General features: G+C 43.4%; 2 protein-coding genes across 2 annotated transcripts; both read left to right on the forward strand.

Annotated features, from left to right (window-relative positions):
• Positions 1–3: 3 nt before the first annotated feature.
• On the forward strand, positions 4–12804 carry cep152 (centrosomal protein 152). The gene is made up of 27 exons (XM_070971688.1): positions 4–91; positions 1749–1855; positions 1977–2037; positions 2125–2460; positions 2783–2933; positions 3693–3833; positions 4359–4498; positions 4675–4875; positions 5043–5190; positions 5364–5455; positions 5544–5707; positions 5795–5996; positions 6564–6668; positions 6762–6892; positions 6988–7116; positions 7196–7334; positions 7608–7784; positions 7870–8130; positions 8319–8450; positions 8547–9200; positions 9334–9421; positions 9532–9699; positions 9790–9871; positions 10053–10117; positions 10377–10533; positions 10627–10730; positions 10846–12804. Exons 1-27 carry the CDS (start codon positions 5–7, stop codon positions 11610–11612), a joined length of 4989 nt encoding a protein of 1662 aa, XP_070827789.1. The 5' UTR covers position 4; the 3' UTR covers positions 11613–12804.
• A 414-nt stretch (positions 12805–13218) lies between these two features.
• Positions 13219–23624, forward strand: LOC139337472 (long-chain fatty acid transport protein 2-like). The gene is made up of 10 exons (XM_070972062.1): positions 13219–13678; positions 14406–14615; positions 14706–14861; positions 15410–15534; positions 15619–15813; positions 15896–15986; positions 16419–16617; positions 16697–16794; positions 23240–23370; positions 23448–23624. The coding sequence occupies exons 1-10, from the start codon at positions 13219–13221 to the stop codon at positions 23622–23624; spliced, it is 1842 nt and encodes a 613-aa protein (XP_070828163.1).
• The last annotated feature ends 3378 nt before the right edge of the window (positions 23625–27002 follow it).

Consider the following 27002-nt stretch of genomic DNA (forward strand, 5'->3'; position numbering starts at 1 on the left):
CATCATGTCTATTGATTTTGACAGTGCTGCTCTTCAAACCCAGCATGATGAAGACGAATACGACCAGGAGGACTATGCAAGAGAGCAAGAGGTACCGTCCACAGTATTTGGCTATGGATTATAACGAGACAGCATAGTGAAGTTGTTGGGCTAACCTTTGTGTTACAATAACGTCTGTGTCTAGTCGACTTGTGTCACTTTCTAGTGTGATTTTTCTTAACAGTACTCACCTTGAGCTCCTTTGGTTTCTTGATTGTGCTTATTTTCAAACATCCCCTATCTAACCCATCGGATCACAGAAGATATCCAGGGCACGCTAGCTTTGTGAAGCCATAATCGGTGCTCTAAGCAGCACTCATATTGTCACGTTAAATATATTTCTGAAAATGACAATATGAGAATTGCATTTTTCAGGTCATGTTTTTCTGAGTTAGTATTGTTGTTGCCTCAGGAAGCATTTCAGGATTGCACTGTTTGAATGTCACAACAACCGCCTGTTTCTTAGCTAGAGAGGCATGTGGTGTTATTACTCACGCCTACAATCTGTTGCCATTAACCTGAGCTATTATAGGCTCAAGGAAAGGGCCTCCTTCCAGGTGTGTCTCACTGATACTACCTCTACCCTGTGGTTTCATGACTTTCTCGCTATTTAGGTTACCTTGTTTCTACGTTTGATCCCACAACTTGTGCTTAATAGTGAGCATGGAGAAACTGTCAGTGGGTGTTTTTCCAGTAAGCTTTGACACGCAGAAGAATTGGACTTTGGTACAATATTTATCCTGAGAATTGTTTTTTTTGCTTTGGTATAGCCTAGATATTATGCTGAAGTTGGTCAAGTAGAAAATGTTTGCCAGCAGTAATTGGAATGTTTCTGCTCCAGTTAACCTTGCTATATGTTTTGCTTAAACAATGGAGTTCTCTGGGAGCAAAACACAGCAATACCGCAGGGAGCCGACAACATGCCTGGCACGCTTTGGATGTTTCACACAGAACGCTTTCTCTGCAGAAAGATTAGGCTTGCGGGTAACCATGAGGCTTCACAGCTGAAGCAGAAGTGCCTCTTCAGTCTTTTCTTAAATGTGTAAGTGGGATAATATGGGTCCTTCGGTTGTAGACACAGTGGAGGATTTGAGGAATATTCAGCGGTCTTTGTGGGAAGTAAGTCCAGCTGGCTCTGTTTGTTTCATCACACATGGCTCGTTGTAAAGCAGGTCTGGTCGATCTGTTACTGACTCAGAGGAGCATTTGCATTGTTTTTGTATCATTAAGAACTGTTTTATACAAATGGAGCTTTATTTCAAATCAGGCTGCAACTAATGTTTACCTTCATTACTAATTAATCTTAAAACATCAAAGTGGTAAATCTTCACATTTAATATTAATATTAATATTCTGAATACTTGCTTTATAAATAACTTGCATGATTAATCAATATGCTGTTTGATACATTAACACATGCTTAAAGATTACATATATAACAAAAAAATGATTGTCAACACTAAAACCTGTGCAAAATACTTTTGTCAGCCACACTGAGTGTTATTGGTCTCAAAACAGTAGAATTCTGATTCTTCTGCCATTTTCATAACTCTGAAAATCACTGAACCTCCTGACACATTCTGCTCTCAGGCTGGTAGTGATTGCTTCTCTCTGCTGCTTTCTTTGTCCTTTTTTTTCAATCTGTTACTTTACAACTTGGTTGCGGAGCAACCTTGGTGACTCATTATCATGTGCTATTTTTTCCGCAGCTGCAGAAACTGCTCACGGACCTGCCTGATGACATGCTAGAGGATAGCCGAGACTCCACCCCAGAGCTGGAGTATTCTGCCTGCAGCAATGAAAATGCTGGCAAAAGGTAAAACAAATCTTGCTGCTGACACATTAGCAATCTCAGATTTAAAAATTTCTGAGTGTGGTTCAGTACAGTCAGACATACCAGATTACAGTAATAACGTTTTTTTGCTCTCTCTGCTCAGCCCACAGTCCACCTGGACTCAGCAGTGGTCAGTTCATCCAAGGCCAACCTCTCATGAACAGGTAGGTTGTTAATTTGTTTTCAATGCTGGATTTTTGCCTTCTGAGCCTCTAAAGGAAAAGAAAACCACTGTTAATGTCTCTCTGAAGAACTGTGAAGTTGACTATGATCAACGCTCTCATGGTGAGTTCGCTTATGAGGATGGAGCTGCTCAGATCAATGGACATCATCGGAGTCATCCTCAAAGTCAATCTCTTCCCCACACCTGGAACCAACAGTCACAATGTCATCAGTTCACCCAGGGAGATTATACATACACCAGCATGGGGACAGAAAAATCTATGGAGACCAGTGATTTCTCCACAGACGAGTATGAGTCTAAACCATACCCTCAAGGCACTAATAACGCTGTAGTGTACAATGGAGAAGCAGGACGTGAAGACAACCAAAACTACGGGGACCGCAATGCCAGAAACCATTTTCAAGTGAGTGGAGTTTTCATGTTTGGTCTATTTTGTCATTGCAGACTACCAAAATATTTGCAAACTTGTAGATAATTTAGTGCAGTTATTGTTTGTTTGTTTGGTTTTTTTTAGAGGATCTTAGAGCTAATTAATTCACCATCTTTGTATATTATACATTTTATTTCAAATGCACTCCCTTATGAATGAAATATATACATTTGTCTGGCTTTTTTCCTTTGTGATTTTAAATGAATTTGGTTATTCTTGAGCTGCTGAACACACTAATATATCTATTTTTTCAAACATGCTATGTTTCTTCAATTTTGATCTTTTGGATTTTAAGTCTGGATCGGGGGACAGAGCTGTGGATCAATACAAGGCCAGCTACAATCCTCATCATCCCGCCCATCAGCCAAAGCTGTTCAATTCACAGGCCGCTCACCATGAAGGTCAACTTGACCACCTGCAAAGAGAATTCCTTGACTCGACACAACGTGAGTCTTACAGTCTTCATTTAGCTGCCAGCTAATAGCATAGAACTGCAGTCACATGTAAATCACAAATAACTGTAATAGTTGAAAACTGATCTTGTTAGGAATGATCAGAACTAGCTGAGCAAATGTGTCCAAGTGGATAATCTGAAGTTGTTTGTTGTTTATCATAGCTGCAGTCAGAGAGCCATTCAACAGCACATTTAACACTCCGCTGCTCCACTTTAGTTGTTCTGTGGACAGTCGTACCAGCAAATAAACCACATATATCATGAACCTTATCCTAGTTTAAAAGTGCTGTTCCAGATCAGCAAAGTTTCATTTCACACCCTTTAGACAGAGCAAGCTCACCTGATCTCCTGCACAGTAATGTGATTGCAAACACTGGATTAAGTATTTTGTATCGAAACTAACTTCAGCAAGTCAAAATAAAATCCTTGTATAGAAATAACAACAATTAGTTCATGTTTTAGTTATTACTGTGTCTTGAAGAGATGTATTCAACCAGCCTGTACGAAAAGTGTCATTTCCATTGTAAGATAGCTTTAACGGCCTTAATGCTGAACCTTTTTTGGATTTTATTATGCATCAAGATGTAAAGACAGGTAGCCTTTGGTTGACTGCACCTATTTACCAGGATGAAACTAGAAGCCTAAAGTGGTACCCTCTCAATTGGCATTGCTTCAAATTAAATTATCTTCACCTTGTTTAAGTAAGGGGTAAGTGATTGATGTGTTGAAAATAAATTTTGTGCTGTTTCAGAAACTGCTGATAGGGAGCAGCTTGCCCAGCTGCAGATTCTAAACAAGGCTCAGCAGAGACAAATTGAAGACTTGGAGCGAAAACTGGAGGATTCAAGGCGTAATATGAGATATGTCGAGCATCAGTTTGCTATTGCCAAAGGTACGTTTCACACAGCTTCTGCTTTCAAAAGGAGGGCTTGGAATTGCCTGTTTATTGCAGTACATAGGCTCATAAAGTAATGTGATTATACTGATTTTTTTGTTATCTTAAAGATTTCATGATTTAATGTTGGTAGTGTTATGATTTATTGTTCCCTTGTCTTACACGCATTTAAGATTTCAATTTTCAACAGATATGAAAATTAAGCAAATCACTTGAGCTTGGAATGAGTAGATTGTCACTCATTCTTGGTCTTGCTGCGTGATGAGTGATGATCTCTTTTGAAGAATAGCGTTTCTCTTCTTCTAGTCATTGTATGTCAGTGTGTGTGTGTGTGTGTGTGTGTGTGTGTGTGTGTGTGTGTGTGTGTGTCTGTATCTGTGTCTGTGTGCCCTCTTGTGGCTAGTAAGAGAGGTTGCACTATCAACAGAAACAGTGCGCCCTATGCTGGCTTTGCATGTCATTGTTCTCTTCCTGGATGTGCTTCTCTTGGGAACATCATGTCATTTTTTTTGTCCTCAATAGATGAAAAGGATGGCCTAGCAGTCAGTCTAAAGGAGTCAAGTCAATTGGTAGAAGAGGCCAAGGAAAGAGAGATTCAAATGCACAACAAAGTGAGGGCAATGGAGCAGCAAGTAAAGGTCCTCACTGAGAGAGACCAGGCGGTAAGGTTTGTGCTGACACATCTGCTTTACAGAATTAACAAATCTGGTATTAAACAATATAAATGCCTCATTGAAATGTTATGTATTGTATTCTCACACAGACCAGCAGATCTTCACTGAAACCTATCAGATGGATATTATTTTTAGTTTATACAGTGGTTTTACTTTGTTTGCAGAATTTAAAGAAGCAGAAGGTGGCAGAGGCTGCAGTGGACAGCATGAAGCAGCAGATGTTGGAGCTTTGTCGCTCTGACACGTTGTCCAGAGCGCGGGAGCAGCATGACCGAGACCTCGCTGTCATAAAGGAGCGGCATGACGCTGCACTGTTGACGCTACAGCAGAAACTGGACTCAACGTCTCAGGCTCTGAACGAACAGGTTTGTAGTGTTACTGTCTCAAGGTGCAGCAGTTGGAAATGTAATTAATATATAAGCAAGTTATTCACAGCACATTCTTTTGAATTCAGGCAAGTGTCCAGATATTTGTATCAACACTTGCAGAAATACAGTAATAAACTGCTGGGTTGTTATCTTGTGGCTGCCAGATTGATGTTGGTCAGAGGTTACGAGAGCAGGTGAAGCAGCTGGAGCACCAGAGAGAAGAAGAGCAACTGGAGAGAGCCAGAGTCATCAACGCCCTCACTCAGCGCCTGGAGGAGAGTCAGCAACAATGTGCCAAGCTGCTGCAGACAAGTGAGTGAAGGGGTGAATGTGCACTGCAGCCACATTTTTGTCTTTGATGTACTTGCTAAAAACTGCGGAAATTACAGAACATTAATGAGCAACTTGTATGTGCGTGTTTTTGTTTTTGGTTTTTTGCTCAATTCCAAATGTTTTCTTCTCAAATGTGGTTTCATTTTGTTCAGATTCGGTGCAAGAGACGACTCAGATGCAAGTCAAACTACGTCAGGCTCAGTCAGCGAAGGCCCTGAGTGAAAACATGAACAAAGTCTTACAGGTTTGCTCTCTGATTTTTCTTATTACTCAAAAAGATGTGCTTAAACTTGGCTCATTTAAACCTTTCCACTTTCATTTTTATCCTAAAGGAGGATCTGGCTGATTTGAAGGAGCAGATCACTCTGTATGAATCTGCTGTGAAACATGGTGTTATTGCGTTAGACCTGAGCAGTGACTGGGAGAACCAGCTGTCTGAATCCTGTATGGATTTAGGATTAAAGAAGACCAACAGGAAGAATGGCCTGCTTCAAAGGTATACCACGATTATAGAGCAGAGTCACTGTCAACACAATGATGATTCTGAATCTCTGCACTGTTTTTTTTGTCTTTGTTTGGTCAGTACTGCTATAGCTCACCTGTCGGACTCCAAGCTACCCAAAGATGAGGCATTGCGGCTGCTGCGAGTGGAGATGCAGCGCTGCCTGGGTAGTCTGAAGGGGAAGCGGCAGAAGATCAGTCAGCTGCAAGAGGAGCTCCAGCTCTGTCAGGGTCAAGTAAATGAGCTGCAGACCCAGTTAGATGAAGCCAAGCTCTGCTCCTCGGTGAGGCCTTGGCCAGACGTGAGCTTTGATGCTGCAATGCTGAGCAAGCGTTATAAGAGATATAATCTGTGATTGTTTTTATGTTTTTATTCAGATTTAGGTAGATTAACCAATTTGACTTGTTAAAATTGAAACAGGAAAGATATGCATATGGTTCAGGTAAGATAGCAAACCTTTCAAAAGATATGAACCTAAAAGGACTGAATTATTATTTTCTTGCATGTTTCTTGCCAACAGTGTGTAGTTGTGTTGCAAAAAGAAACAAATGACATCAAATTATCTTTTCTTTCTTATCAAAGCTCTCATAAATGGTAAGGCACGAGCATAAGACGATGCAGAAATATGTGCAAGAGCTTTAGTAGGTCTGACAGAAAAAACATGCAAATGGTTCACGTAAGATAGCAAACCTTGCAAAACATATGAACCTAAAAGGACTGAATTATTACATTCATGCATGTTTCAGTATTCAGTTGTGTTGAAAAATAAAAAAGCGTAAGTGCACAAATAAAAGGACAGATCAAATAGCTCTAATGTGTGACCATGAAAAAATTGCATCTTTGTTCACAGGTCAGAGAGACCAGCCAGATGAAACATCTAGACATAAGTGGAGAGTCTCAGAAAGAGTTCATGAGACTACAAGAGGACAAACGACACTTGCAGGAACAAGTCGAGGTTGGTTGTAGTTTAATATCAAATTAATCGTGTTCTGTGTTTTTAGACTTTAAGAAAGCATTGATGAAAGACTGACTTTCAATCCAACTTTAGGTGTTAGAAATGAAAAATAAGGAGCTAAAACAGAGTGAGGAGAAAGTGAGGTCTGCCAACTTGGAGCTTTGCACCAAGATGAGGGAGATGATCCAGGAACTGGACCAAGAGAAGCAAGAGGCGTCTGAGAGGTATGCCACGGAGGAGGGAAATAAGGTTATATTTAATGTTTGCACCTTAAATTATTTGTGTGTGTTCATTTATGCGTTTCCGTTTCCTCGTGGAGATCTGAGCGCATCCATCAGCAGTTCAGGGACGATGTGGTGAACCAGATCAGAACAGAGCTCATGCTGGAACATGATGCTCAGTTTGAACAGCTGACTGCACAGCACCAGCAGCAGGTCCAACAGCTGCAGTAAGTCCTCTACACCTGTCATTAAACACTTCATTTACACCTGCACAGCTCATTTACAGCATTTGTTACCTCTTCACAGGACCCAGCTGTCTGAGACCAGTGACAAGATGTTGGCCGTACAAGAGTGTTACATATCTGTCTGCAAGGAGAAGGACATGCTTGAAGAACGGTTTCGCAACAGGGAGAAGGAGGAGGAGGCTTTGATTGGAGAAAATGAGGTAGACAAGATCTGACAGTGTGTTTACAAGTATACATGGCTCTTACACTCATCAAACCATGAACATCATTTAAAAGATCGAAATACACTAATGTAGGCTAAATAATTATTTAGAGTGTTCTCTTTATTAATATCAGTACCTTACTATTTGTGACTATTTGTTTAATGTGTTAGTGCTAGACACAAATTAGTTTTTCAGAGATAAAGTTGCCTTCAGTCTACATAGATTACCTGTGGACTGAGGGATTTATGATTGACTGGTTATAATTCCCAGCAAAGCATGAATGATCCAGCTGTGGAAACGCTGAGGGCTGAGCTCGAGGCTCAGCATCAGGCCTCAATAAACCAGCTCAAAGCTGTTTGGACCAAAGACAAGGAAACTGAGATCCAGCTGCAGGTGAACTCTCAGGTAGCTTTGGCCAAGGCTGCATGGACGAAGGACCTACAAAAGGTATGACCTCCTGTCCAGTTCCCTCATTTCCCTAATGGCATTCTTTTTTTTCTCAGAACTGAAAGTTTTTGCTGCTTCTGTGCAGATGGAAGAGACCTGGGTCCAGAGGCTTGAGGAGGCGAGGAGAGAGAAACACAGATTGACTGCTGAGGCAACCTGCCAGACAGATGAGATTGAAGCCAGCAGTGGGACAGTTACTGCTGAGGAGCTGGACTCCAGGCTTAGTGACCAGAAACAGCGACTGCAAACGGAGGCCGACAAAGTCAAACGCAAAGCTGTGGAAGAAGCCAGGAAACAAACCCAGAATGAGCAACACGAGAAACACCTTGAGGACATGGCCAAACAGGTCAGTGGGTTTTTATAATCATGCTTGTGCTAGCTAGCCAAAGTGCTTTACTGTATATATTTTTATTAGTGGAATCAATCCAGTGCCACTAAACTTGCTGAGTCTGTGTAATTCGCACATTTAATGTACACAACATCACAGAACTCTTGACAGATTTAGCAGTGGACACAAATGTCTTGGTCTCTCAGGTAGAAGGTGCAGTAACGAGGGCCTACAATCGCTGGATTGAGGATTTGACTTCATTACCAGAATACCAAGCCTGTATCCAAACAGAGAGGCAGAAATGGGAAGAACTACAAGGAAAATGCACAGAACAACAGGTATGACAGGGTTTTTTCTTTGTGAGTGAGGAAGTGTCACTGCTGTTAACTGGATTCCCTGTTCTGATGTTGTGTATGTTAATGTAAATATATCAGGTATGCCAGGCCCTGAGAGAGGCAGAGGAGCAGTGGCACAAAAAGCTTAAGAACCAGCTGGAGGAACAGAACTCTCGGACCCAGCAGGTGGAGGAGCTCCAAGAAGAGGTGGCCGCTTTCCAGACTCGACTGGACCAAGTGAGGAGAGAACAAGCTGCCCTGCTGAAGGCTGAGCTGGCTGGAGCTCGAGCGGCCTGGAGCCGAGACAAGCAGCAGGAGATCTCTGTCATGCAGGTCCGCAGTGAGCAGGTGTACCAAACCAAGCTGGAGGAGCAGCGCAAAAAGCTGGAGCAGGCTTTGCAGCAGGCCACAGAGGGTGTGGACCTCCAGAAGAAGGAGCTGGTCCTACAGATGGAGGCTAAGTTACAACAGACTCTGAGGGCTCGAGAGGAGGAGTGGAGATGTCAGCATGCGGAGAAAGAGCAGGCCCAGAGACAGCAGATGAGAGCTGAATTACTAGCGGAGCTTCAGGCTGGTCTGGCAGAGGTCCAGGCACAACTTCTCAGGGATCCCAAACCAGATCTGCAGGGCACTGAAGACATCAGGAGGACCAGCGGGGCCACATCAGAGAAGACAATAACAAGTGTTGTCCAGACGTCCTGCACAGACATAGTCAGGAGAGCAGTATCTCAAGCCAAGAAGGAATGGAAGAAAGTGAGTCTTTGTTGTACTGTTGTCTACAGCTGAAATTGATGATTATATCTGTTTGTCCTTTAGTAGGACTGGCTACTCAGTGATTGCTTATCTGAGTCTGCAGAGGGTAAATGTTTTATTGCTGTCCCCACAGATAAGTGAGGAGAGACTGAGCCGTGTGTTGAAAGAAACACAGCAACAGCATGTGAGAGAAATGGACAAAATGCAACAACAACAACAAAGTATGTAATGTGCTCTCATCATGTCTTCAATAAGCAGGGCGTTGTGAAAACTTTTTACTTTAATCCATTCAACAGGCATTAATTATTTTGATATTGTCCACTTTTCCCAGGCTCTTTGTCCCAGAGGAAGGATCAGGCCTGTTGCAGGAAGGAGTGCGCTGAGACCAAAAGTCAACTGCAGAAGAAGAACCAGGAGCTCCAGAGACACTTGGAGAAAGCCTGTCGTCAACTTCAGCACAGTGTTCGAGAGCACAAAACCGCCATGCAGCAGCTGAAAGGTATTTAATGCACTTCAAATATTTCTTTAAATGTCATTTAAATTGATACACCATATCTGTATTGATGCTGTACAACACTGTTAATTGTAGATGAGCAAGAAAACAGCTTACAAAAGGCAAAGGAGGAGCATCTGCAGCAACTAGAGGAAGTGAAGAAAGCCAAAGAAGAAGGGTTTGTGTTCAGTGTTTATGTCCAGTAATATAAAAGTCTGTTTCCATGCCTGTACTGGTACTCTTGTCTATTGTTCCATGTCGAGTTTGTCAAAAATCATTCAGTGGTTCATAATGATTCAGTTAAACCGTAATAAACAACAATAAAACTGTGCCGACAAATGAATCGTTCTTGTTGACAGGAGTCTTCAGCAAGGGCTCGAGGAGATGAAGCAACAATACCTGATGACTGTAGAGAAGATCAGAGGTTGGTAATGCTGTTGAGTTTTGCTCCACCTGTGTGAATTTAAAATATGCTGCATTCAGTGTTACTCACTCAGGAGGGACTGAGGAAGGAGCCGGTGCAGACAAAATTCTGCACCATATATGATGAATGCACATGTGCTGCTTCCTCACTTGTGAATGGGATGCAGGTTTTACGTGTATGTGCATCAAATGTCACAGGATCATTTTCTCATACATGTGTTGAGTGCAAAACACAGATTTCAATTGTGTTTTTATGGCAGGAGACATGCTGCGTTACCTCCAGGAGAGTCGGGAGCGAGCAGCCGAGATGATCCGCATGGAGGTGCAGAGGGAGAGGCAGGACACGGCCAGAAAGATGCGGCGCTATTATCTCACCTGTCTGCAGGAGTTATTGGAGGATGGAGGAAAGATTACAGGGCAAGGGGCCATAACTGTCGTAAACTTGTTTGTTGCTTCATCATGACTCACTCATGACTCATGGCAAATCTTATTGGCTTTCCTGTTCTGTAGGGCTGAAACAAAAATAATGAATGCTGCAAGCAAGCTGGCAGCTATGGCTAAAGTGCTGGAGACGCCAATCAAAAGTAAATCAGTAAAGAACCACACATTGCAAAGTGAGTCCTATTGTACAGAACTGCTTTACTTTATTTTATTCACATTTTTTTCTCAGTAAGTGTGGTGTGAATTGGTGATTTGTATTGACAGGTTGTTTGGGGGCTTTATCCACAGCTGACTGCCCTCCAGGTCTCAGTCACAACCCGCCAACACTAGCTGAGCTTCCTGACATCAGGCCAGAGGAGAGATCCCACAGGGAGGAGACTTCTGCTGATTCAGAGCAGAAACAAACTTCTGCAGTAAGGACTAAACCTTTTAGTCACCAGGACATTTGTGCCTCTAGAAAGGAGGAGGTGTCTGTAGCTGCGGGGCTGAACACACCCATCCACTCTTACAAACCTTCTCAACCGATGGCTTCTCCAACCCTGGGGGATTTTGTCAATGTGTCTGTGAGGGGTAAAAGCAAGGAGGTGTACCTGAAGGGAGTTGACTCCAGAAAATCAGACAACCACCACGACTCAGAGCGACAAAACAAACCCTTCCTCGTCCAGGAGGCTCCTGTGAGGGATGAGAAACACACCGACTGGAGCATGACCAGTAGTGACTCGGACACAGGCTTTCAGGTTTCCAGATTCTCCTCCTCAGGAAGGAAAGTAGAACCGGTGAAGCCGTTTTCCGTTTCTGCTGCATCAGCCAGTGACTTAGGAGAGTTTGGTGGCCTCAGCCCAAATGTATCTGACATGACTGTTTATAATGAAATTGCCAAGAAGACTCCTCACGCCCAGACCTTACCCCATGCAAATATAAGTACACACAGACAGCCCACCCCTGGCTCTGAGGCCGAGAAGCAGCACGGAGTTTGTTTCAGGCCTCTGTTTTCTGAGCTGAGACAGCGGCAGCAGGACAGCGGCTTTGATAGTCCATTCTACCAACAAAAGTGACAAAGTGAAGTCAGGTATGATGAAGACAAGCTTTAACCTGAATGGACAGATTCACTCAGTTTTCCAAATGGTGCATTTAATTGAGTGTATAAAGTTTACCTGATGTTGAACCTTCACCTTCATAGGCACTGCAGTATGTTTATGTGTTACATTAAGATTGCTAAAGGTTAGTTTGAGCTACTCGACAAGATTGATACCACTCTCATGTTTGTATGCTATGTATGAAGCTACAGCCAGCAGCTGGTTAGCTTAGCTTAGCATAAAGACTGGAAAACGGGAAAACAGCTAGCCTGGCTTTGCCCAAAGGTAGTAAAAATCACCTGTAAAACTCACTAATGCACCAATTGTATCTTGTTTGTTTGATACATATAGAGACCGAGCAGTAAAAATAGTAAATTGTGGGTTTACGGGGACTATTGTGCTGGGCTATTTCTCAGCCAGAAGCTTGAAGGAGATTTAAACAAACGAATATAACATGCAAATTGGCTTAAGAGGTGCTGGTAGGTGGAGCAGAGCCAGGCTAGCTGCTTCCAGTCTTTTTGCAAAGCTTAGCTAACCAGCTGCTGGCTGTAGCTGTATATTAACTATAAAGACACAAGCGTGGTGTTAATCTTTTATTTAACTCTCAATAGGAGTGTATTTCCCAAAAATGTCTAACTACTGCTTGCATAATTTGTTTCAGTGTGAAGCATCACTGGTTCCATTTTGTTCCTCTTTGTCCTGGCCTAGATATCTCTGACCTCGAGTGTAGTACGCAAAGAGCAGAACAGTCTGATTCTGTAAATATTTGCCTTTTTCTGAAAAAAGGCAAAAAAACCCAGCTGCGGGTCTTTTTGTAAATCCCAGTACAAGTAAACAAGGGTTTGCACATTTCAACAACTTTACAGCCAGCTAATATCCAGGAGTGCTCAGGTGATCTGTGAGCTCGTTTCAAAGTGATAAATGCACTTTTTGGTCAAAAGTTGTAGCTTTGCTGACACTGTCATTTTTAAATTGTGATACCTGATTGAAAGATACTGACAGTACCAGATAGGGTGCAGGTTCCGACAAAGTTTCGCTTTCTCTTGCTGGGATCAGAGTTTGATTCCAGTGTGTCTGTGTTTTTATATTTTATATTGTGTTACTGAGATATGCTGTGCATAGATTATCATTGTTTTTACATGTTTATTTTAATAAATCTTATTGCAGACTATAAATGAATAATTCGTTTGAGAGCTGAGCCTCTTCATTATATCCTGTTGTCCTTACTTAATGTTTTAGAACAGAGATTACTTTTAGTGATATCTAATGGCATAAATATGACTACAAGTTAATGCTGAATGCTTAGTTTGGGGGGCATCCGGTGAAAACAGACATCCTGTCAGCTGAACTAAAACCAGCTGATCATCAGAAAATTAATTAACGATGCTGATAGTTGATTAATCGTTACAGTTGTTTTTTTTTATGCTGTCAATCATTGCAAATCACTGATTCTGAACTGGGTTGGTAAACATTTTCTAAGTCCTGATGTGCTGTCAATGCTCCTCCTCCTCCTCCTCCTCATACCATTTTGTCTTCAAAGGTATAAAAGTTTCCTCCTTCACGCTGCTGATTCAACATGCTCAACATGCTCGTCTGGATCGTGTTTGCAGCTCTGCTTTTTCTTGTCTCTTTTTTCCGCCAGCCTTACTTTGTTCAGGATGTCCAAAACATGCTCAGTAAAGTGCAAAACAGGCGCCGTGTGCTCAGATACCATCAGACCAACTACTTCATTGTGGACCGCTTCTTAGACGCAGTGAAGGCGCATCCGCACATGCCGTTCCTTCTTTATAAAGATGAGACTTTTACCTACCAGGACGCCGATGAGCTCAGCAACAAAGCCGCAAGAGTGTTCCTGGAGAGCGGATGCGTCAAAGAGGGCGACACCGTAGCGCTGCTCCTCGGAAATGAGCCGATGTTTCTGTGGCTGTGGTTGGGTTTGGCCAAGATTGGATGCACCACTGCTCTTCTCAACTTCAACATCAGATCCAGGTCCCTGTTACACTGCTTCAGCTGTAGCGGAGCCACAACTCTGGTCGCAGCTGAAGGTAAGAGGTTTGCGTGCAAGTCTGTGCTCTCCAGTGGTGGGAAGAAATACTGTAGAAGTACTGTACTGCAGATCTTATTGTGCAAAAGTACGATCAAAGTGTACTGACAAGCATGCATATAATGGCTGGAGGATTGTAACAAGCATGCATTTACTCAAGTACTGAACTTAAGTACGACTTTGAGTGCTTTACTCTGCTGCAATTCAGAGTTAAACTTTGTCTTTTGTACCCACTACATGTGTTTATTATAGTTTACTAGTTAAACTAATATTTGATGTGTAAGCAAACACATAAGATACGATTCATAGATATTGATGACACTACTAACAGTGTACTGACAATGCATCAGTAACAATAATCCCATAAAATATGATACATGTAGTACTCTGAATGGGGCCCTTTTGCATAGCGAGTACTTTTAGTAAGTATCAGAAGCTTCCTGCACATTTTGTTACTAATCCTTCTTTAGTGAAATTGTGAATGCAGAACTTGTAATTGAGTATTTTTTACGCTTAGTACATCTGAATACCTCAATGTAATATATTCTGTGTTTGTCTGTATGTTTAATTGCTACTGCAAGAAAATAATTTGCCAAATTGGGATCAATAAAGAAGCAGTCTAAAGTCTATTTTATAATGTAGCAATACACTGCCTCAGCTGCAGAGGAGCAACAACTTCAACCTTAAGTCTCTCAGTTACAGAGAAGTTTATTTGGTTTTATTTCCAGAGTTACAGGATGCTGTGGAAGAGGTCCTGCCCAGTCTGTTGGAGCAGCAGATATCTGTTTTCATCCTGGCTGACAGATGCAGAACTGCAGACATGAAGAGCTTCAAGGACAAAATGAGCCAGGCCTCCTCTGAGCCTGTATCCAAGGATTTAAGGTCACATTTAACCTTGCAGAGTCCTGCAGTCTACATCTACACATCAGGGACAACAGGTAAACTACTTGAAGTGTTAAAATGTTCAGGATTCAACAGTAAAACAGAGATTACCTGCAGTACATTTACCTGTGGCTTCTCTTCAACAGGTTTACCTAAAGCAGCAGTGGTCACTCATATCAAACTGTGGAACCTCTCTTTGCTTCTGTCTGTAATGGGAGTGAAGGCCAAGGATGTGATTTATATTAGCCTCCCTCTCTGTCACTCTGCTGGCTTAGTTGGATTCACCGCAGCCATTGAGAGGGGTATGCACACATTTGCGTGTATATTTGATAAACTGAGACAAGTTTGAACAGCATCAGTGATTTTGAGAGAGAAGGCAAATCCAATGAAAAGACCAAATTTGAAGAAAGGCTTTGTGATTTATTGCGTTTAGTGGAAAGCTAATCTCTTTAAACAGCTGGATGCTAGTTTTCAGCAAACAACACTAAAACAATAATAAATTATGCATTTGTTGGGGACTATTTTCAGCTGCGGATTAATACACATTTGGTACTCTAGCGTGCTGATTTACAACCAGGAGTAACTTGGCCAGTTGCCAGGCAGTGCTTGGAAAAATTGACAACTAAAGAGAAATTCTGAGTCAATAAACGGAATACACATCCATGTATTTGTGTTTAGGACGAAAACAAGGTCCCAACAACAAAAGGCTTCATCTGCACAGACAATATTTAGCAGTCGGATCAATTCAATGTAGAATTTGGTCTTTTCATAAATTTGTTGATGAAAAGAAAAATATTGAATATCGCCAGCCTTTTAAGATTGTCATTTGTCATCCTGTTGCTGTGTGTAGATATGACGGTGGCTTTGAGGAATAAATTTTCTGCATCTCAGTTCTGGGATGACTGCAGAAAATACAACGCCACTGTCATCCAGTACATAGGTGAAATTATGCGTTACCTCTGCAACACACCAGAGGTATGAAGCGCATGACACTGCAATAACATTAATGCTGCTTTCACATTGAGGGTCAACATAAATAAATATATTTTTACCCGACAGAAACTCAATGATCGAAACCACAAAGTAAGACTCGCGATAGGAAACGGGATCAGGCCAGAGGTTTGGAGGGAATTCACGAGCAGGTTTGGAGACATTCAGATCAGAGAGTTTTATGGAGCGACTGAAGGCAATATTGGTCTGGTGAACTACAGCGGTAAGATCGGCGCTGTTGGACGAGACACCTTCCTCAACAGGGTAGGAGTCCATGTTTCATTGCACATTATGAAGTAAAAGCTGTCACGCAGTGCACAATAGTTTTCTTTGTTTCACCCTGCAGATGTTTATTAAATACAGTCTGATCAAATTCGACGTAGATAAAGGAGAGCCTGCGAGGGATTCTGCTGGTTTCTGCATAAAGGTTGCCAAAGGTGTGTTGAAACCAGGGCTGTGGGTACTGCTGAGGATACTGAGGTCATGTCCTCTTTTTTTTTCAGTCCAGACCAAAGTGGTGGTGACCTTGCTGCCAGCATGGCTATTACATTGGAGAGTGATATTAGTGTTTCTAAAATCCTTGCCCAGTTTGTACTTTTAGCAAAGCGTTTGATGATTCTGTGCAGCAATAACAATCAGATCCATTTTCATACCTTCCTAATTCTGCACTAGTCACTGTTCTACCACACTGTCGCTTAACCATCATCAAACCCATCAAATGCTTTCACAATGCTGTGAAATGGCAAGATGTCGTCTCTACTCGAGGCATCTGCTGCACAGGGTCCCATAATAAGTACACTAGTGTCACAAGGGTCACCTTATGTTTAACTACTCTCACCCATCACCTCTCCTACATTAACTGTCCTCAGGTGAACCTGGACTTCTGGTATGTAAAATTACAGCCCGTTCACCATTTGCTGGCTATGCGAGAGACCTGCAGCAAACCGAGAAGAAGAAGCTGCGTGATGTCCATGAGAAAGGAGACGTGTACTTCAACACAGGCGACCTGCTGAGAATCGACGAAGACAATTTCTTCTACTTTCAGGATCGAGTTGGAGACACTTTCAGGCGAGTTCAACTCTTGTTTCATTTCAAGCTTTAAAACCTGAGGATATCAATGACTGTGCACTTCTTTAATTGTAAATAGATGGAAAGGAGAGAACGTGGCTACAACTGAGGTGGCCGACATCCTCACACTGCTCGACTGCATTAAAGAAGCCAACGTGTATGGAGTTGAAGTGCCAGGTAATTTTCACTGGACATCTTCTTTTTTGTCCTTTATTCTCACAGTTTTTGAGCAGAGACAGTGAGGTAAACCATGGCTGCAGCGTTAAGTTGTATGTGTACAAGCCTCAGCTAGGGTTACCAATGTAAGGTAATCTTTGATAGAAATAGCTTAGATATTGATGTTAATTATTTCCCTCTCCGGGAACCATCACCTTACCTTGGTGGAGAAGTTTGTGTGTCCCAGTGAACCTGAGGGCTATGTTGTCTGGAGCCTTGTGCTCCTGGTAGGGTCTCCCATGGCAGATTGGTCTCAGGCACGGGTCTAGACCAAGAATGGTTCATGCAGAACCCATGAAAAAATGTGGAAGAAGAGGTGATACCCGGCCCGGAGGAAGCCCGGGGCCCCTGTCTGGAGCCAGGCCTGGACGGAGGGCCTGTCAGCGAGTGCCTGGTGGTTGGGCTTGCCACGGAGCCCAGCTGGGCACAGCCCAAAAAGACTATGTGGCACCCTCATCTTCATCCTGTGGACCCACCACCTGCAGGAGAAACTGCTGGGGTCGGGTGCGCTGCCATATGGATGGCAGTGAAGGCCGGGGATCTCGACGGACCGGACCTGGGTGGCAGAAGCTGGCTCTGAGGACGTGGAACGTCACCTCTCTGTGGGGGGAGGAGCCGGAGCTCGTGCGTAAGATGGAGCGCTACCAGTTGGATCTGGTGGGGCTCACCTCTACGCACAGCGTCGTCTCAGGAGCCATTCTCCTGGATAGGAGTTGGACTCTATTCTTCTCCAGAGTTGCCCAAGGTGTGAGGCGCCAGGCGGGTGTGGGGATACTCACAAATCCCTGGCTGAGTGCCGCTACGTTGGAGTTTGTCCCAGTGGACGATAGGGTTGCCTCCCTACGCCGTCAGGTTATGGGGGGGGAAACTCTGACTGTTGTTTGTGCATATGCAGTATGGAGTAGGAGTATTCGGTCTTCTTGGAGACCCTGAGTGGAGTCCTGCATGGGGCTCCGGTAGGGGACTCCATAGTCCTTCTGGGGGACTTCAATGCACACATGGGCAATGATGGAGACACCTGGAGAGGCGTGATTGGGAGGAATGGCCCCCCTGATCTGAAGCGGTTATTTGTAATTGGACTTCTGTGCTAGTCATGGACTGTCCATAATGAACACCATGTTTCAACATAAGAACATTCATAAGTGTCCGTGGTACCAGAGTGCCCTAGGTCGAAGGTCGATGATCGATTTTGTTATCGTATCATCCGTCCTGAGGCTGCATCTTTTGGACACTCGGGTGAAGAGAGGGGTGGAGCTGTCAACTGATCACCATCTGGTGGTGAGTTGAGTCCGAGGGTCGGGGAAGACTTTAGACAGACCTGGGGTCTCATTTATAAAACTTGCTTACGCACAAAACGGGGCATAAAAGTTGCGTACGCAACTTCCTACGCAAAGGTTGTGATTTATAAAAATAAACTTAGCGTGAGAATGTGCGCACCGGTACGCCAACTTTGATGCTTGCTTAAGAACATTTTGGAGACGGGGGAACTGGCGGTGCAGATGGTGAGGTGGTGAATTGAAGCCAGACTGATCTCATACATTTAATGTCATCACATATCAGACTTATAGACCCGCGTAATCATAAACACCCAAGTCTGCAGTGTTATACATGTGTTCCTTTAGTGAGCCGTTAGGCCTACTACTCTATGCACAATGTTCATATATCATACTTCCATCTTCAAATGATACAGAACGGTGGATGGCACTGATTGATTAGTAGTAATTGTGACAAGGTGTGTAACAATCATTCAATTTGCTGAGTAAGCATATAAATAGTGCGGTGACACTCGTGCGTAATGCTGCACAATGGATGCGCTGGCATTGCTGGAAGATCATGCAAATGGTAGGATCAGGATGGAGAGAAGTTTTAGGGACCATGGAGATTTCCTGGCCTGTGATGATGACTGGCTAATAAGCCGATTTAGATTCCCTAGAGCGGTGCTCTTGGATCTATGTGCTGAACTGGGCCCAGTGTTAGATAGACCCACCCGCCAGAACCGCGCCATCCCGGTGCATATCCAGGTGCTGACCACTCTTGGGTTCCTGGCGACTGGCTCCTTTCAGCAGGAATTAGCCGACAGGTAAGTGTTTGATATGATTAATATTATATAATGTTACATTGTCTGGCTAAAGCCCCTTTTGGGTATGATATAATTCAGTTAAATTATGTCCTTAGGTCTAGGATATCGCAGCCATCCCTCAGCGCCATAATGCCAGCCGTTTTGGATGGCATTATAAAAATGACCAGTCGATACATCAGGTTTCCTTACACTGTGGGTGAACAGGCCGACATTAAAAGGCAATTTGCAGCAATGTCCGGTTTCCCAAATGTAATCGGTGCAATTGACTGTACTCACATTGCTATAAGGGCTCCGAGTGAACCGAAAAAATGTGCATTCACTCAATGTACAAATTATTTGTACCTCGGACATGATCTTGACGAATGTAGTGGCACGGTGGCCTGGTTCAACACATGACTCATTCATCCTGACGCACAGTAGTGTAGGGAGCAGGCTGCAGGCAGGCGCTGCGCGTGATGGCTGGCTCCTGGGTAAGGATAAACACCATTGTATAGATTCTACCCATTAAAGCCTGATGTATAATTACTCTTCTGTTATACCTTGCAGGTGACAGTGGCTACCCCCTAAAGCGCTGGCTCCTCACCCCCTTCACCAACCTGCAGAGCGCAGAGGAGGTGCGCTTCAATGTGGCACACTCTCGCGCGTGCGCCGTCGTGGAGAGAGCCATTGGTCTCCTCAAAGCTCGGTGGAGGTGTTTGGATGCCTCGGGGGGCAGACTGCTTTATCACCCTACAAAGGTGTGTAAAATAATAATGGCTTGTGGAGTTCTGCACAATGTGGCACTGGGGAATGCTGTTCCCCTCCCGCATGGCCTCCCTCCCCCACACCACGAGGACCCGGATCCACAACCACCTCCCCGACATGAGGAATTTCAGCAGGGAGCAAGGCTCCGTGAAGGTGTCATGCGGCGTTTTAAATTAGACGGCAAGTTTGTTTCATTTTTTAACAAGATCTTTAATGGAGCTGGCAATGTCAAACATGACCTCACACATGTTGCCCATCACTGTGCGTATTTGCTGGAGCTCATCACGGACTTCATTAATGGCACTGATGGTGTCCCTTTGTGTTTGAAGGACAGCGTCTGTAAGGATCCAACCACTTCTAGGTGTGCCATGCGGTCGGGACGCACTGGTGCTGGGGACAGCCAGGCCTTCAGCCACGGTGCCAGGACACGCTGTGCCCGGAACCTTCTTGTCACCCACCGCTTCCAACTCCACAATGACTAGGGACACAAAGAAGTCAACTACCTTTTCACAAGTCTTAAAATATTTACTTTAATAAACAGATAAAACTGTACTTTACCAGTCTCCTCTGGTCTCTGCCAAATCGATGTCTCCTTCCTTCTCTGACACTATGCCATACACACTGGCAGTACTAAGGATCGAGGCTATCTTGGTGTCCAGCGGTGTGGGCTCGGGTGCGCCCTTGCCCCCACCAGTAGCAGATGCGCTTTGACGGTGCCATGCCACTTTCTTCTTGGCCTCCACTTCAAATCCAACCACTTCTTTTTAATTTCTGCCACAGAACGCTCTGTGGCACTGTAACTGTTCACTGCGGTGACGACGTGCTGCCACTCATTTCTTTTTATTTTATTCGTGATGCCACTACTGTGACCACCAAACAAAGTATCTTTTCTGGCCTCCACCTCACCCACAAGCACCTCGATTTCACCCTCCGTAAAATGGATTTTTCTTTTTTCTGCCATGATCGAACGTAAAGTGCCATTGATCAGAAGGCATATTTATATGCAAAGACATTCATGAGAATTGCATTGACCATTCATGGTAAAATGTGGGTCTGTCGGGGGCGGGATGTGAGGGGAATCCACCTGCGCAATCTTCCAGGAGGAGTGTGATTTATAAAGGGAAAATTGCATGCACGGTTTTATAAAATATAAATTTTATAAATATATAAATTTTATAAAATTATAAAATATAAATAATATAAATTATAATTTTTTTTGCCGTACGCCATTTCCAGCTTTTGGGTGTACGCACACTTTTAGTATGGATTCCACGCAATGTTTTATAAATGAGACCCCAGCTCTTTACTCTCGCAAGGATCCTGGAGGGGGCCTGGGAGTATGCCCATCTGGTCTGCATGTGTTTTGTGGACTTAGAGAAGGCATATGACTGGGTCCCCCAGGAGATATTGTGGGAGGTGCTGCAGGCGTATGGGGTGAGGGGGTCACTTCTCAGGGCCATCCAATCTTTATATGCCCAAAGCAAGAGCTGTGTTTGGGTACTCTGCAGTAAGTCAGACTTGTTTCCGGTGGAGGTTGGCCTCCGTCAGGGCTGTGCTCTATCACCAATCCTGTTTGTGATATTCATGGACAGGATATCAAGGCGTAGTCGGGGGGAGGAGGGTCTGCAGTTCGGTGTGCTGAGGGTCTCATCGCTGCTTTTTGCATATGATGTGGTCCTGTTGGCATTCTCGGTCTGTGACCTCCGGCACTCACTGGATCGGTTCGTAGCTGAGTGTGAAGTGGCTGGGACGAGGATCAGCACCTCTAAATCTGAGGTCATGGTTCTCAGCAGGAAACCGATGGATTGCCTACTCCGGGTAGGGAATAAGTCCTTGCCCCAAGTGAAGGAGTTCAAGTACCTCAGGGTCTTGTTCACGAGTGAGGGGACAATGGAACGTGGGATTGGTTGGAGAATCGGAGCAGCGGGGATGGTATTGCGTTCGCTCTACCACACTATTGTGACGAAAAGAGAGCTGAGCCAGAAGGCAAAGCTCTCAATCTACCGGCCAATCTTCGTTCCAACTGTCACCTATGGTCATGAGGGCTGGATCATGACCGAAAGAACTAGATCACGGGCACAAGCGGCCGAAATGGGTTTCCTCAGGAGGGTGGCTGGTGTCTCCCTCAGAGATAGGGTGAGAAGCTCAGTCATCTGTCAGGGACTCGGAGTAGAGCCGCTGCTCCTTTGTGTTGAAAGGAGCCAGTTGAGGTGGTTTGGGCATCTGGTAAGGATGCCCCCTGGGCGCCTCCCCAGGGAGGTTTCCCAGGCACGTCCAGCTGGGAGGAGACCACGGGGAAGACCCAGGACTAGGTGGAGAGATTATATCTCCACACTGGCCTGGGAACGCCTCGGGATCCCCCAGTCAAAGCTGGTTAATTTGACCCAGGAAAAGGAAGTTTGGGGTCCCCCGCTGAAGCTGTTGCCCCTGCGACCCGACCCCAGATAAGCGGCTGAAGATGAGATGAGATTATTTCCTCCCTTATTATATTTGTCATTGTCTCAAACTGATTTGCGGTGTTAAGTTTATGTTTTTTGACGTGTTTGTAGTGAATTTACAACACCTGCCCACAGAAGGCTTATTTTAAGAGTTAAAATAGAAAGAAGAAAAGAAAAAAGAACTAAACTAAACAACTGAAGAGAAAATAAAAATATAATACAGGTACAAATATAATACAGGTATAAAAATACAATAAAAATGCAGGTGTGTCTATAGAGATGTATTAAGTGTGAGAGCAGATTAAACACGTCTCTTGACTACAATAAAGATGTGTTGCATTTTCACCTCAGTGGGTGGACAAAGTTCTGCTCCTTGTCCAGAAGAGATTTTTGCATGTTGCAATACGACTGTTAGCGTTTCATGTCCTGCTTCTGGTGCTGGGACTGTGTCCTTTGTTAGCTTAGATTAAGTGTTGTGGTTGTTGGTCTTTATGTAAATAAATCTCATAGATTTGGTGGATTTAACAGTGTTGTGTGTTTGTGGTTGAGTTGGATCAGTGGTGGAGCATTGCTTGCCCTGTAAAGCCGCCTAAGGGTGGGAGGAAAAAACTCAACGAAAACACTGAAAGCTAACGCTAAACTGCATTTGGATTGGCAGAACAATAGCTCCAACATCTGACCAAACCTTGGTGAAGATACTGTGTGAGGTGCACACTGCTGTTCTGGAAACAGGAAGTCAGTTCTTGTAGTTTGGCCTCCTTTCTAACACAGTCAACAGGTGTAACAGCAGCATTGGCTGGGCGTATCGCTATGTCTGATGTCTAGTTTGCATATAACTCAGAAATAAAGATACTCCTTTATAACTCCAGAACTTGCCTGAGAATAGTCACATTTTTAAGTTCTCTTCAGGATTGTCGTCTTCAGTGATGGTTGTCTGTGCATCGATGGATACACTGCAGGCAGGAACTGCTAACAACTAATTCAGCATACTTTTAATGGTGCCAAATCACCAAAATGTGAGCCTACATTTCCCCTAATGCACTGATGCTGTGCGCATCTTTCAACAGACCCTGTGTGCTTGGTGGCAGTCACATCTATTCTGTGCCCACAGCTTCTAATGCAGACTGTCCATTCTGTTCTGCAGGGTTGGAGGGGAGAGCTGGAATGGCTGCCATCACTTTAAGTGAAGGACAGAGATTTGACTCTACAGGCGTCTTTGAACACGTTGAAAAATTCCTGCCGTCCTACGCAAAGCCACGTTTTCTGAGGATTCGGGTAGGTAACATTTTGACAGTTTCAGACTTTGTGTTGGCATCCCCTGTAATAATTCACCGTCCTGCGGTTGGTTACAGACTTCCTTAGACGTTACAGGCACATTCAAGCATTTGAAGATGAAGCTGGTGGAGGAGGGCTTCAACCCAAATCAAGTAACGGACCCACTCTACTTTCTGGATGAGAAAGGGAAGACTTACATCCCACTGACGCTGGACATATTCAATTTAGTTACATCAGGGAAGATCAAAATATAAAGTGCCTTTTGTTACCTGTATTTGGTTTTAGTGTGTTAATTAGCTAAAGCTGGTAATACAGTTGGCTTGTAAACCTACTCATGGCCGACATTTTGACATGAAATAGCAGGAAAAGCACAGGTGTAATAAATAACATTAATAATGAATGCATGTGTAGTTTAACTGGTTTCAGGGGCCTTCCACTGCTAACAAGGCTTTATGGAACAGAGCTACCGTTAACAATATTTTATTACACCTGTTGCTTTTCCTGCTGTAAAAAGGCCCATTACTGCCCATTACAGCCAACCTACTTTGAAGTTGGCCTCTCTCTCTAACTGAGCTTACGCCTACATTTACATGTAGCAGGGTATTTTGGAAAACGGATATTTGTGCACGCAACATTGTTTTCAAAAATGTTGTCGTTTACATGAACCTGGATAAATACGCCGTCAAACGCATGACTATGCCAAAGCCTATGGGCGCGAGTGTAAACATAGGTCGCTCACATGAGGTTAAGTTTTTTCAGTTGCATGTTGTGACGTTTCGGAACCTAAAACACTGTTTAACCCTGTTTACATGCCAACACATAACTGGTGTTTTCAGAAATCTCCACTTTGGCCGGAGTTTTTAAAAATGCTTGTTTTCCGTGAAAAACCGCATGAAAACATATGCGTTTTCCCTAAGTGTTAACATAGCCTGAACCTAAATGACAAACAGCTGCAAAGATTTTTTGTGTTTGGTTTAGGCTTGATGGTGGTGGAGCTTCAGTCCAGAGTGAAATCCGATGGATTCCAAATCATTTTTGCACAGTAATTTATGATGGTCTGTATTTTCATCTGGCACCACCAGCAGGTTAAAATGTGCACCTGTAGCAGAACTGGCCTCTAACTGACCTTCTCTTCTCCCCTCTGCATTTCTCAGGACAAATGCAGTTGTAAAACAGACTAACTTTTAAGAATTATTTACCATCTGGAATGTCCACAGGTAGAGGTTATCTCTAGAGAGAGACAGGATGTCTGGCTCAGAGATATCTTCTCTAAACTTTCCCAAGGAAGTGAGATTACCAACACCTTCGCATCAAAGATTACCTAGCTCACAGTGTTTGTCATGAGGATCCTAAGGCTCCCTCATGATGGCCCATAGGAGATTCGGACAATAAAACTGGCCGGGAGAACAAAGACCAGGCCTCAGAGGAATCCACAAACCATATCATGCTAATGGGTTGTAAATTAGACAGCCCTGAAACAAACTGTTTGTAGATCTGGGTACCTTGTTTTCTAGTAGAGTAGGATAACCGAATCTCTATATTTGACTTAACTTTGGATGTTCTCACATTACTAAGTTCATAATCTGGATAATGTCCATGTTTTTCCCGTGTTTGTAGCTTATAAAATGACAAAGCTGTGATATTAACTTTCCTACAAAATTTGTCTGAGGTTCCACCATGGAACCCTCCTGCCATCTAAGGGTTCGTAGTGTTTAAGTTGATTGTGCTTTATGAGACATTTATTAAGGAGTAGTCATAATGGTGATAATCATTTCGGCAAATGTAGTCTGCCTTTCTATCTTCGTTGATATGTTATGATAATTATCCCTTGAACAATCATATATATATGCCGATGAGTATTAGTAATTGTTGTCTGACTATTGTTGAATCTTGTCATATTACGATGAGTGTTAGAAATTGTTGTCTTGATTATTGTTGAAGATTGTTATCCACTCATAAGATTTGCCTTATGCATGTTATGAACAGTGTTGGAATGCCATTGAAAATCGTCCATTCAAAATATACGTGATTGACCATAGTGAGAAGCAGTGTAAATCATTAGTTACTCCTTGCCTCATAAAATGAAATTGCTCGTCCACGAACCATCCCACGTGAGGGCCGGCCTACTGATAAGGCACGCCCCGGAGCGAGATTTAAATGTCTGCAGCCACAGCGAGAATTCAGTGCGCGTTACTCAGTTATGTTTTTGTGTTTAGTTGTTACGTTTTGTTTTAGTTTTCTCTCAGTTAGTTCTTAGTTGTCTTAGTCTTGTACGGTCGTTTTTCCCGTCTTTGAGCTACTCAAAGCCATACCGAGTAGCGTGATTTATTTTTCAGAAGGCGTGTTTCTATAGTTCTGTCACAAACTTTCATTTTTCTAAGCCACACGTTTTGTTTTAGTATCAGTAAATTTTAGTCAAATAATAATAATTTTGTAGACCCTTTTCGACCAGCCATCAATTTTGTTGTTATCAGTCTAAAATAATCTTTCACGGACTCAACCGAACCAAAACCCTGCAGCCAGCTGTTGATCCTTGGTCTGGGTTAACAACCATCCGGAGCCATCCCTCATCTGTAACCGACACTGTAGAACCCAATTCGAGAGACATCACCGTCCAACATCAGCTCTTCACCTTGGTGTGCCTGGGCCTTCCACCGGACCACTGAGCAGATCGAGCCACGGATGAGCACCTGGGCATCTTCAGAACTTACCGGGATGTCACCAACCAAGTAGGCATACTAAGCGGGTTTGAATAAGAGTTGGTCCGTGAGGTTAAGATACTGTCAATTTATCCAAATTCTCTCAACTACTCGTTTAATCATTTAACTTTACGTCCGCGTCCCTATTATCCCCTTACAACTACTTCTCACTATCGCCAACTTGTTTTGCCATTGCGTTGCCATAAGTTTCTTTTGTGTTATGTCATATCATATCACCTCATATCTTCTGTCGTACTATTCATGATACATTATTCATTATCCATAATTGTGCTTAATAAATGAGATTTTGATTTAAGTCCTGGTTAGATGGTGTCCTTTTGAGCTGAATATATACGATCCCTGTATCCAGAGTTTACACTTCAGATTATCAGACTTGTTTACCGTTGGTTCATTCGTTAGTATTTTATCAGCGTTATAGCAGTTAATTTCTACAGTCCTTCTTAGCTGAGCAAGGTGGTGCCCCAATAGTTTATCTATTGCTATCAAATTAAGTTAGTTCCCCTATACACCTGTGAGTTAAAAAAGAGATTCCTAAAGGCAGGAGAAATGGAGGAGCTCAAACTTACTGAGAGAAATGACAACACTTCCATCATTATTCCACAGGGTTCATCTACGTGAGTTAAGCGCTAACAAATGAACACACTGAGTCACATTTGTAGTGAGATTATTTCAAGCAGTTCTCATAAACCATGGTGTAGATATCATACAGCCTTTAATAAGGTGCCTGCTGAAGAATTGTGTTTCACATCCAAAGGAACAGTCACACAGTGATTCTTAAACCTTTTCTGTCATGCCCTCCTTCATAGGCCAAACACATGACCCGGACACACTTTTTATCAGTTGTTATTGATGATTCAGGAAGGAAGGAGCTTTGTCACAAATACCCCCGAATTGCCTTACTTCTCCCCCCTC

The sequence above is a fragment of the Chaetodon trifascialis genome, chromosome 10 (genome assembly GCF_039877785.1).
Source record: "Chaetodon trifascialis isolate fChaTrf1 chromosome 10, fChaTrf1.hap1, whole genome shotgun sequence".
NCBI classification, from domain to species: domain Eukaryota; kingdom Metazoa; phylum Chordata; class Actinopteri; order Chaetodontiformes; family Chaetodontidae; genus Chaetodon; species Chaetodon trifascialis.

Excerpts from the sequence above, each read along its gene's own strand:
- cep152 (XM_070971688.1), top strand. The coding sequence starts at position 5 with ATGTCTATTGATTTTGACAGTGCTGCTCTTCAAACCCAGCATGATGAA. Across the intron at positions 6,669-6,761 it reads ACTTGCAGGAACAAGTCGAG|GTGTTAGAAATGAAAAATAA; the intron begins GTTGGTTGTAGT and ends ATCCAACTTTAG. Across the intron at positions 7,335-7,607 it reads CTTTGATTGGAGAAAATGAG|CAAAGCATGAATGATCCAGC; the intron begins GTAGACAAGATC and ends TATAATTCCCAG.
- LOC139337472 (XM_070972062.1), top strand. The coding sequence starts at position 13,219 with ATGCTCGTCTGGATCGTGTTTGCAGCTCTGCTTTTTCTTGTCTCTTTT. Across the intron at positions 14,862-15,409 it reads CACCGCAGCCATTGAGAGGG|ATATGACGGTGGCTTTGAGG; the intron begins GTATGCACACAT and ends TGCTGTGTGTAG. Across the intron at positions 23,371-23,447 it reads CACGTTTTCTGAGGATTCGG|ACTTCCTTAGACGTTACAGG; the intron begins GTAGGTAACATT and ends GGTTGGTTACAG.